The sequence below is a fragment of the Aquarana catesbeiana genome, linkage group LG02, assembly GCF_042186555.1.
Source record: "Aquarana catesbeiana isolate 2022-GZ linkage group LG02, ASM4218655v1, whole genome shotgun sequence".
NCBI classification, from domain to species: Eukaryota; Metazoa; Chordata; class Amphibia; order Anura; family Ranidae; genus Aquarana; species Aquarana catesbeiana.
The window spans coordinates 60653518-60665972 of record NC_133325.1 but is presented as its reverse complement, the minus strand read 5'-3'; the positions used below and the strand labels follow the sequence as shown (position 1 = coordinate 60665972).

The following is a 12455-nucleotide window of genomic DNA, read 5'->3' as shown; positions in this document are numbered from 1 at the left end:
AGGCAAAACTTTTTTTTCAGTTTTGGATAGAGTGGAGAGGGATTAGAACCCCTGTCAGTTTGTATTGCTGTCTGAGCCCCTCGTTTAGGAGATTCCCCCTTTCTATTTGTCCTGTTTACCGTTATCATTGAAAGTGAAAGTAGAAGAAAATACCAAATTTTGGGTTGTCCCCAGAAAAGTAATAGAGGGGAAATCTTCCAATGGGGACACTAGTTCTGGTAAAATGGGGGTCCTCAAGGGATTTCCTTAATTTCCAGGGATTTCTTCTCACTTCCTGTTTGGCTATGGGACAGGAAGTGAAGGGGAATCTCGCCTCCCTTACTTTATCCAAAAAAAAAAAAAAAAAGTTTTGCCTACAGTTCTAATTTAAAATAGAAGATTCTTCAAGCACTAAAGGGAAATTGAGGCCTAATGGCTCTATGGAAGTAGACAGTGGCGGCTGATGCTGTATATTTTGAAGGGGGCTGCAAATAAGACACCCGTCGCCACCTAAACCCCCACCCCCCGGTTGCTCATCCGTCCCCCCCACCAGCCCCACACTTACCTTACATCTAGTAGCTTTGGCTCCTCCTTGCTTCTCCTCCTCTATGGCAGAGGCTTCGTCCTCAGCGGCTTACCTCCTGCTTCCCTCTGCAGCCAATACGATCGCTTCTCCTCTTGATTAATCGTGTCGACCCGCTTTCTGATTGTCCGGGAGGAGAAGCAGAAAGACAATAGCGAATATTAATTCGCTATTATCACACATGTGGGTGGGTTTAGGGGGCAGTGCTCGGTGCCCCAAGCCCACCCTTTTTTTTAAGCCAATTAGAGCCTCTGGCTCTAATCACACGCTTCTAAAAAAAAAACCCCAAAAAAACAAAAACAAAAACAAAAAAAGCACATTTGAATCCATGCGTCTGGTGCCCTGCATGTAGATTAGGGGTCAGACGCATGTGGACCCCTAATCTACATGCAGGTCGGGCCGCCACTGGAAGTAGATCTTCCAGGGGCTCAACTACTGTATAATGTTAATATACAATGTACAAAATAGCTTTCTATTGTTACTGATGGTCACGCATATCTCTGACAGTCCTAATAACCCCTTTGAGTAAATATAAAATATAGTGAAGCAGCGCTCAATAACTCTAAAACAATACTTAAATATAAAGTGCTAATAATAAAGTGCTAATAATATGCAAATATCTCACTTCCCAATGTGCAAAACAGTGCAATAACAATGACATCAAAAAAATTGGGCCAACGGATCAGTACAAGGATAGGTGATCCAATAATAAAGTGTCAAAAACACAAAATCTCTGCGCTTAGGACAAGTACCAAAAGGAGGGAGAAAAGAAAAGAGGGGGCAAGGGGGGGGGGGAGGGAGGAGAAAAGAGGGGGGGGGGACCTGAAGGAAAGTGCAGGGGGTAGTTAGTCCTTATGTATATATTTTTAATTATAATTTTTTCCGAGCGGCTTAGAGGGTCTCAGAAACACCAATTTCATTTGGTTTCAAATCTCAGATGTAAAATACAAAAAATTCTTTTTCTTCTGACGGTTGGAGATCTGAGGTGGATACCCATAAAGATAGTAATGAACACTTAATATCTTTCCTTTACCTTTATACAAAAACAGACCTTGAATGGGACTCAGTTTTTCACTCTATTTATATTAACTTTTACAAGATAGGCACTGGGTTTGCAAGATGGAGAACATGCAGTACCGTAACCCACCACTGTGGATTTTGCCTATACGATATGCTTACCTGATTTTTCTAACTGAACTTAACCTGTATTATATACTAATAAGATGTTTGATGCTACTATTACTTTGCGTGAAATATGTCTGCCAATCTATGTAAGGGTCAGCGGAGATGCATGGGTCCGTAATAAATACTATTATCTTTTGACCTAGGGACATAGGGATCTGATTTGGGTTCTCCTATTGGGACTGTACCGGGAGGAGGAGCTTTAGGAGTGATTGTCCAATCAAAATTCCTATAGTGACGGGAGAAGGGAGGATCCAGCTTGTCCGCCTACCTTATAACCTGTGAGGTGTAGTAAGATGGCGCCGCCTTTGATAACGTCGATGACGAAACGCGTAAGGCGGGGCTACGCACTTACGTCATTTCCGGGTACGGAGCGAGAGAGCCTGGAACGCAGCTGGACCGCACGCTGCGGTGAAGCACTTCCTGGCTTTCGGCTTCACCCATAGTGTAGTACGGTTTTATTTTCTCCCATATGGGGAGTTTTATGCTATTAAAGTTTTAATTATACTACACTATGAGGTGGCATCTCTTCTTATGAGGATTTCTCTGGGGATTCCCTTCTTGGACGTGGTATAAAGAGGTAACCTGGAAACGCCTGGGAGAGAGGACATCCTATCTCAGTGACCACGGGATATCGGCCAAGAGGACGGCATTGGGATCTTAAAGTGTCTGTCACCCCTGCAGGGGTAGTGGGAGCCGGTGAGTGGGGAGCCAAAAGGGGAGCACAGAAGTCACGGATTTTCATCTATAAGGGCACCACAGTCACTAAGCTCTTGGAACTTTTTTTTTTTTTTTCTTTTCCTGCTATTTATAGTTTGGGACGTACCACTTGTGACAGACTTTTTTGCTTTTTTGTTTTTTATTGCGTATAGGTTTTTTACACATTTTTGAACTCATTCGTGTTTATAATTTTTTAATTTTTTGGAATTGATTGCACTGTCATTCACATTTTTTTGCACACGTATATGCTGGATTCATCACATCAGCTACATAGTGTATTAGCAGCAGCACCTAGTGGTTATTTTCCGGAATTACCTGTGATACATAGGTGTATGAAATTAATAAGGGTCTTTATCACATTTCTTATCACATGTTTTTTGACTTACCATTCATGGGGTCATTTACTCTGAGTATTTAATTACCGTTTGTGTAAGGTATATTTCATATTAGTCACTTTTTTATATATCATTTACACACTCCACAAGGAAGCGCCATACCTCTATTTACAATCCTTTACACAATAATAAAGTGTATCCAAAGTATCAAAAAGTAATAAACACTAGTCTCTTTTGAGTGTATAAATAAAAATATGTGCAAAAAAGTGAAACAAAAAGGGAGAGGGAAAGGAAACATAGTCCAATTGTAGATAAAATATGATAGCTTGTAGATATCCTTCCCACTTTCTTACTGGGCACTTAAACCCCCCTCCTGTCCAGACCAATTTTCAGCTTTCAGCGCTGTCACACTTTGAATGACAATTGCACGGTCATGCTACACTGTACACAAATGAAATTTTTATAATTTTTTTCCCCACAAATAAAGCTTTTTGTTAAAAAATGTAAAAAGACAGAATTAAAAAAAAAATTATTTTTTTTTATTTTATTGTTTGTTATAAAATTTTGCAAACAGGTCATTTTTCTCTTTCATTGATGTACGCTGATGAGGTGGAACTGGTGGGCACTGATAGGTGGCAGTGATAGGCACTGATAGGTGGCAGTGATAGGCACTGATAGGTGGCAGTAATGGGCACTGATGGGTGGCAATAATAGGCACTGATCGGCACTGGTTAGTTACACTGATAGGCAGCACTGCTAGGTGGCACTGATTGGCACCACTGGTGGGCATTGATAGGTGTCACTTGTGGGCATTGATAGGTGGCACTCATGGTCATTGATAGGTGGCACTGGTGGGCACTGGCAGGTGGCAATGGCAGGTGGCACTGGCAGGGGGTACTGGTGGCACTCAGGGCTTAGAAGGCACTGTGCAGCATGCAGTGCATTGTGAGGCGCTCGGCGGGCGAACATCCCACCGAGTGCCCCGCAAAGCAATGTTCGGGCTGAACTTTTGCTCGGCCTGAACCGTTCGCCCAACACGAATTACAAAGCAGGGAGAGCATGGAATGATTTTTAGTAAAAAGTAAAAAGCAATTGTTAAACATTTTTTGTTATGCTTTGTTAATGGGGACAAAAATATAACGTAGGAGTTATCCCAATTTGGATGAAAAAAGTGGAAAGTGGGGATTTCCTCTCTCTTCCTGATGTGTCTCCACAGGAAGTGAAATAAGGTAAAAATAAGCCTAGACTTTATATGAGCTTTAAATCACAAGGTAAAGCGTAAGGATAAGCTAAGGTTCAGGCTGAGCTGAGTTTGGTCAATGACCAATTTGGCCATATTAGTGAACTCACCAGCCCCTTTGTTACATTGGGGGGCGGGCAGGGAATTCCACCGTTGCAGCTGATGGGGACAGTGGTCTGCTGTCTTTTGACACATTCCATTTTAAACCGCTTCCGGACCTCCCCATGTACATTTACTGCAGCAGGGCAGGCCTCCAGCACGAAATCACGTACCTGTACGTGATTTCGATTTCCGGGTCTGGGGCGTGTGCAAGCGCCACCAGGGACCCGTTTCCGATGTGATTGGACACAGCGCGAGCCAATCAGCGGGTTCGGCGGACCCGATGTCCGCCGGGACCCTCCGATTGTTCCTGAGGCAGATAGCATGGCGGTCTGCCTATGTAAACAAAGCAGATCGCTGTTCTGTCAGAGGGGAAGATGGACATCTTGTGTTTCTGCTAAGCAGGATCTCTGTCTTCTCCCAGTCAAAGCACCTCCCACAGTTAGAAATAGAAAGCACTCCTTAGGAACACATTTATCCCTTTGATGGCCCCTGGTGTTAACCCCTTCCCTGACAGTGTCATTAGTACAGTGACAGTGCATTTGTTTTAGCACTGATCACTGTATTGGTGTCACTGGTCCCCAAAAAGTGTCACTTAGTGTCAGATTTGTCCGTCGCAATCCCGCTTAAAATAGCTGATCGCCGCCATTACTATTAAAACATTTTTTTTAATTCCATAAATACATAGCATAGTTTGTAGACGCTATAACTTTTGCGCAAACCAATCAATATATGCTTACTGGGATTTTTTTTACCAAAAACACGTAGCAGAATACATATTGGCCTAAATTGATGAAGAAATTAGATTTTTTTTGAAAAATGTATTGGATGTGTTTTATAGCAGAAAGTAAAAAATATTGTATTTTTTTTTTCATAATTGTCTTTTTTTGTTTATAGCGCAAAAAATAAAAACCACAGAGGTGATCAAATACCACCAAAAGAAAGCTCTATTTGTGGGAAAAAAAGGACATCAATTTTATTTGGGTACAGCGTCACACGACAGCGTAATTGTCAGTTAAGGTGCCGTATCACAAAAAAAATGGCCTGGTCATGAAGGGGGGGGGGACCTTCTGGGGCTGAAGAGGTTAATGAGAAGCCCAAAAGCGTAATATTGTTGGATCATTCTGTAGAGGCTGCCCTATGTACCACGGAATATGGAAGTTGTATATAATATATTAAACTATAGAATCATACAAATAAAAAAAAAACTGCTTACCTCTGGGGTTCCAGGGGCGGAGTATGCATTGTATGGAGGGACAACGTTCGTTATGTTCTCATATCCAGGAGGATCAGGTTCACGCAAGGAGGTGTTGAACAACTAGGCAAGATCAAATACAAACACCAGAAAGAGTCAGAGACCATACCAAGGCGGTATAGATTTACTTTACACCTATCGTAATGTATGTATATCAAACCCCAAAGCAAAAAAAGCAATATATTGGAGCTTATTAGTGGTGGTTGTTGGGGACTTTCAGAACCGGACGGCTGAGCACCTCCCGAACGGAGCTCCGGGAACCAATAATGACTCCACAGACAAGATGAGGTCAAAAATATATTCAGTTTATTCAGGGGAAAAACCCAAGTTATATACATTTAAAATAGAAAAAGAAAGACCGTTTGAAACTGGTCTGAACAAATAGTTCACATCACACCATACATTCCAGCAATGTTTACAAGTCAGGATGCTCTAGCAGGAACATTTCTACTCATAAACATATGGAAGACCCTTAAGTGGCTAATTATTTTTTTTTTTTAGGCTTTTTACCCTTTATTTCACCTGATGATCCTACCAGTAAGGTCTGTTTACTGTTGTGGCTGGGGGGGCAGTAAAAACGGGATGAGATGCATTTTTACAAACCGCCACCGCCCCCCTCCCTCCACAAGCTACAAAAGGTAGCCGTACAGTTTATACACATCCACAGAACTATGAGGAATTAAAAAATAAAAAGACTGCTGCATTCAGAAAAACATCTGTTTTTATTGAGACTTACAAAAGCACTCCAATACAGCAATAGGATACTGTTGGGACAGAGGAAAGGTCAACGCGTTTCGCAGAAGCCATGAGTAAGCACTGAGAGCGAAACGCGTCAACTTTTCCTCTGTCCCCACTGTGTCCTATTAGTGTATTGAAGTGCTTTTTTAAAGTGGTTGTAAACCCTTACAACACACTTTTTACTACAGGTAAGCCTATAATAAGGCTTACCTGTAGCTACCCCGGATATCTCCTAAACCTGAACGGTTTAGGAGATATCCCCTGTATTTGCATGTGCCGACATCATCGGCACATGCGCACTGAAGCAAACTGAAGCAACGGCATGTGCTTGCCGTTGCTTCAGTTAGACTGTGCCGTTACCAGCGGTGCACGCGCAGGAGTGATGTCATCGCGGCTCTGGCCAATCACAGCGCCGAAGCCCGCGATACCCGGAAGGAACTCCGGGAGCGATGTCGCTGGCCGGAGCAATGAACGAGGACCGCTGCGGGGGCTTCGATCTAAGGTGAGTATTACATAATGGGCTAGTATGCTATGCATACTAGCTCATTATGCCTTTGTCTTGCAGGTTTTTTTTTTTTGGGGTTTACAACCACTTTAAGTCTCAATAAAGACAGATGTTTTTCTTAAGTGCAACGGATTGCTCATTGTACGCAGCCGGATGACCTGAGCTAGCACCCGAGTGCTTGAGGGGTGTGAAGGAAAATGGCAGGCTTTCCTGGAGCAGCGGCATATCCATAGGCGTGCGCAGGGGGTGTGCCAGGTGTGCCTGGGCACACACTTATCACTGAGTGTGTTGCTGATTCCCCCCTATTGCCTGGGATACCCCCCCCCGCCCCCGTGTTGCACTCCCAGAATTGAGAGTAGGGGAAGGGGCTAGTAAATGTGGCATTTACTGGTCCCTTCCTTTTCTAAATGAACACAGTGAACACACTCACTCACTGTGTTCATTCTTAACTGAAGCATAGTAAACAGTTTTTACTATGCTTCAGTTTGTGAATGAACAGGAAGCCGCTCAGCACAGAGCACTTTCCATTCATTCACTGTCAAGAACAGCTGAGGCTGCAGAGAAAGGCGTGTGTTTGAGCTTTGGGGTGCACACCTTAATGCAATAGGCTGTGCACACATATCTGCATTTCATTTATGACTATGCATCATGGTACAGCATGGATGACCTTTCACATTCGGCATTCAGTACCAGCCAAATGCAACCCATTCAAGTAAATGGGGCTGTCCTGCAACCGGGTGCAATGCAATGGATGCAGAGCAGTGATGCAGGCTTTTAAGGGTTAAAGGAGGGAATGAGAAGGCAACAGAATGCCTCCTCAATGCCTGTCAAACACCCTCTGAAAATCTACCTCTTCAGAGGGCTACCACATGTGCTTACTCACTGTACTGTATGTATGGACCAGTGTTGTCACCTTAGGCTGCTTCTGGATTCAGACTACAAACACCTCCTCCTTCCATCATTTTCATTATGTAGTGTGAAGGGGGTTTGTAGCTTACCAAAGACAACTGTGAAGACTGGTCACATTGTTTGAGATATGAGTACACTGGGTTGTTAAAATCAAAAGACATTTTCTGTGCTTGGAGGAGAATTAAATATAATGCAGCCAGCACACTGATAACTTAAATATATATATATATATATATTTTTTTTATTCCTGGATTTATATTCCCTTCCATTTAAAGAAGTATTAACCAGTTGCCAACCGCCTACCACAGATGTACTGCGCCAGGTCGGCTCTATTGCGCAAAACGATATCCCTGTACTTCATTTCGTGCAATAGAGACACTTGGGGCGTGCATGCGCCGCCGGAGGTGTGATTGCATGCTGATTGGACAGAGGGGGAGCCAATCAGCAAGTCTGGCTGACCCGATGTCTGCCGCTCACCTGCGATCATTCCCCAGAGAACAGCGGTCTGTCTATGTAAACAAGGCAGATCGCCATTCTGACGGGGGGGAAAATAGAGATCTTGTGTTCATGCTAATCAGGAACTCTGCGTTCCCCCAGATAGTCCATCCACAGTTAGCACGCACCCCCTAGGGACACAATTAAAGTGATTGTAAAGCTTTGATTAAAAAAAATAACATAAATGTCATACTTATCTCCACTGTGCAGTTCGTTTTGCACAGTGTGGCTCCTCGACTTCTGAGGTCCCTCTGCGGCTCCTCCCCGCATCGTATAACCCCCTTGGTGAAGCGCTCTCCTGAGGGGGGTTACCGTGCAGGCGCGCCCCCGAGTCCAGCATTTGCGTCCATAGACTTTAAATGTAGGACTCGGTCCCGCCCCCCCGTGTCATTGGATTTGATCGACAACAACGGGAGCCAATGGCTGCGCTGCTATCAATCTATCCAATCAAGAGCCGAGAACCCCGGGTTGAGAGGGACAGCGCATCTCCGCTGAGGGAAATACGGGGCTCAGGTAAGTAAAACGGGGGGGCTGGGGAGGTGGTCACTACCAAGTGTTTTTTCACCTTAATGCATAGGATACATTAAGGTGAAAAAACACAAAGGTTTACAACCCCTTTAACCCTTTGATCTTCCCAGATGTTAACCCCTTCCCCTCCAGTGTCATTAGTACAATAACAGTGCATATTTTTAGCACTGATTACTGTAGTAATGTCACTGGTTCCCAAAAAAGTGTAAATTTTGTCAGCTAGGTACATGATTTGTTCGCCGCAATGTCACAGTCCCGCTAAAAATCGCTGATCGCGCCACTACTAGTAAATAAAAAATAAAAGAAGCCAGAAATATATTCCAGAGTTTGTAGTCCGCTCTAACTTTTGCGCAAACCAATCAATATACGCTTAATGGGATTTTTTTTTTTTACCAAAAATATGTAGCAGAATACATATTGGCCTAAATTGAGGAAGAATTTTTATTTTTGATTTTTTTTTATTGGATGTGTTTTATAGCAGAAAGTAAAAAATAGTGTTTGTTTTTTTTTTTCAAAATTGTCGCTCTTTTTTTGTTTACAGCGCAAAAAATAAAAAAAAAAAACACAGAGGTGATAAAATACCACCAAAAGAAAGCTCTATTTGTGGGGAAAAAAAGGACATACATTTTGTTTGGGAACAGCGTAGCACGACCGCGCAATTGTCAGTTAAAGCAACGCAGTGCTGTATTGCAAAAAATGACCTGGTCATTAAGGGGGTAAATCCTTCCAGGGCTGGAGAGGTTAAACCCACATGGAACATATTGGAATATATTGCAGCCTACCAATCATTAGATGTGGTGACTGCATTTGTTTTCTCTCCCCCCCCCGTTTTCACCTGGTGATCTGGCCAGTAACACACACCCTGCATTAGAGGCCTCCACTCTGGAAGAAAGAGCACAGCAGACAGCAGCATTGTCAGTCGGGGGGGATGTTAGATGTACTAGCATATTTAGATACACTAACAAATTGAAGCCAAACTCTAGCTAACATTTTATAGGCAGTTACAGCAAACTGTTTTTTCCCTTTTGGGATAAATGAATTACATAAAGAAATAAAATATGATCACTGTAACCAGTGTTTAATGGTTTATCTCATTCCTGTAACTGATACATCTGGAAGAGAGCTTGTTCTTTTGAAAAACAACAGATTTACTGTCTGGATCACCAGATGAAAATAGAAAAAAAAAAAAAAAGCCTAAAAAAGAAAACAAATGCAGCCATCACATGTAAGAATTGGTAAGCTACAATCTAATAAATGTTTGCCTTTGGATTTAATACCGCTCTAAAGCCCAGGCCTACACCGTCCAGCCCCATGAGCCTTCCTATTGGTCCAAAATTCGAAGTCCCTGTCCACACTGGTGCGATACGGGAAAACCCTGTAATTCAGTGCCAGTTCCCGCATCGCAGCTGAATGGCACACTGGTTCACACTGCTCTCTGCAAACTTCTGGGGATGTCAGTGTAAAGTTAATGACACCCCCAGATTGGTTCGCAAATCGCAGTGCGAATTGTGAAATGGTGCCGGAATCAATCGGATCGCATAGGTGTGAACATCCGATTCCAGTGCGGACCAAAAAAAAAGGGTCCTGCACCATTTTGGTGTGAAAGCCATGCGATTTCAGCCATACAGTTTGTATGGCTGAATTCGTATCACACAGGCATCGGATGTGATCTGCACAGCAATGCGGTGCCAATCTTGTTTTTTTTGTACAATTCTCCTTTAAGGGGGCGTGGCAAGGGGTGTGTCCTATGCCTGAATACGTTTGCTGATAGGTGTCCCTTATTCTCATCTCAAAAAGTTGGGAGGCTTTACCACCGACGCTCCTCCCGCCCCAGTGTGACATGCAAGGAGGTAATGAACATGAATACTGTAAGCATAGAAATTGCTGTCACACACACACACAGGTGAATGAAACTCTACATAGTCATTCTCTGTCAGAAACTCATCAACAGGTAAACGGGACTCTCATCATGCATTACAGCGAAAACAAGCTGTTATTAGCCCCAAACCAATGGACCAGCTAAGCCATATGCATACGTATGCAACTCAAAAAAAATTGCAGTGATAGATATCAAAATGAATGATTATAACCCAAACAAATAGGTATGGGTACGCATTTGGCTTAACCCGGACATACAGGACCTCGCATCAAAAAATACATATGACTGTGCAGCCACCAAAAATCCTAAGAATAATGGAAAAAAGAAAGCTCTTATGCCCTGTACACACGGTCGGATTTTCCGATGGAAAATGTCCGATCGGAGCGTGTTGTCGGAAATTCCGACCGTGTGTGGGCTCCATCACACATTTTCCATGGAAATTCCTGACACACAAAGTTTGAGAGCAGGCTATAAAATTTTCCGACAACAAAATCCGTTGTCAGAAATTCCGATCGTGTGTACACAAATCCGACGCACAAAGTGCCACGCATGCTCAGAATAAATAAAGAGACGAAAGCTATTGGCTACTGCCTCGTTTATAGTCCCGACGTACGTGTTTTATGTCACCGCGTTTAGAACGATCGGATTTTCTGACAACTTTGTGTGACCATGTGTATGCAAGACAAGTTTGAGCCAACATCCGTCGGAAAAAATCCATGGATTTGGTTGTCGGAATGTCCGATCAATGTCCGACCGTGTACTGGGCCTATTTGCGGGAAAAAAAGGTCATCAATTTTGTTTGTGTACAACGTCGCACGACCGCGCAATTGTCAGTTAAAGCAACGCAGTGCTGTATCGCAAAAAAATGACCTGGTCATTAAGGGGGTAAATCCTTCCAGGGCTGGAGAGGTTAAACCCACATGGAACATATTGGAATATATTGCAGTCTACCAATCATTAGATGTGGTGACTGCATTTGTTTTCTCTCCCCCCCCCGTTTTCACCTGGTGATCTGGCCAGTAACACACACCCTGCATTAGAGGCCTCCACTCTGGAAGAAGGAGCACAGCAGACAGCAGCATTGTCAGTCGGGGGGGATGTTAGATGTACTAGCATATTTAGATACACTAACAAATTGAAGCCAAACTCTAGCTAACATTTTATAGGCAGTTACAGCAAACTGTTTTTTCCCTTTTGGGATAAATGAATTACATAAAGAAATAAAATATGATCACTGTAACCAGTGTTTAATGGTTTATCTCATTCCTGTAACTGATACATCTGGAAGAGAGCTTGTTCTTTTGAAAAACAACAGATTTACTGTCTGGATCACCAGATGAAAATAGAAAAAAAAAAAAAAAAAGCCTAAAAAAGAAAACAAATGCAGCCATCACATGTAAGAATTGGTAAGCTACAATCTAATAAATGTTTGCCTTTGGATTTAATACTGCTCTAAAGCCCAGGCCTACACCGTCCAGCCCCATGAGCCTTCCTATTGGTCCAAAATTCGAAGTCCCTGTCCACACTGGTGCGATACGGGAAAACCCTGTAATTCAGTGCCAGTTCCCGCATCGCAGCTGAATGGCACACTGGTTCACACTGCTCTCTGCAAACTTCTGGGGATGTCAATGTAAAGTTAATGACACCCCCAGATTGGTTCGCAAATCGCAGTGCGAATTGTGAAATGGTGCCGGAATCAATCGGATCGCATAGGTGTGAACATCCGATTCCAGTGCAGACCAAAAAAAAGGGTCCTGCACCATTTTGGTGTGAAAGCCATGCGATTTCAGCCATACAGTTTGTATGGCTGAATTCGTATCACACAGGCATCGGATGTGATCTGCACAGCAATGCGGTGCCAATCTTGTTTTTTTTGTACAATTCTCCTTTAAGGGGGCGTGACAAGGGGTGTGTCCTATGCCTGAATACGTTTGCTGATAGGTGTCCCTTATTCTCATCTCAAAAAGTTGGGAGGCTTTACCACCGACGCTCCTCCCGCCCCAGTGTG

General features: G+C 43.3%; 1 protein-coding gene across 1 annotated transcript in view; it reads right to left on the bottom strand.

Moving 5' to 3' along the window:
• Positions 1–12455, bottom strand: part of LOC141126910 (putative N-acetylated-alpha-linked acidic dipeptidase) — a 127837-nt gene that overhangs the window by 76037 nt on the left and 39345 nt on the right. Inside the window, exon 4 of the mRNA XM_073612968.1 lies at positions 5355–5456. Within this exon, the coding sequence (XP_073469069.1) occupies positions 5355–5456 (102 nt within the window). The remainder of the gene's footprint in view (positions 1–5354; positions 5457–12455) is intronic.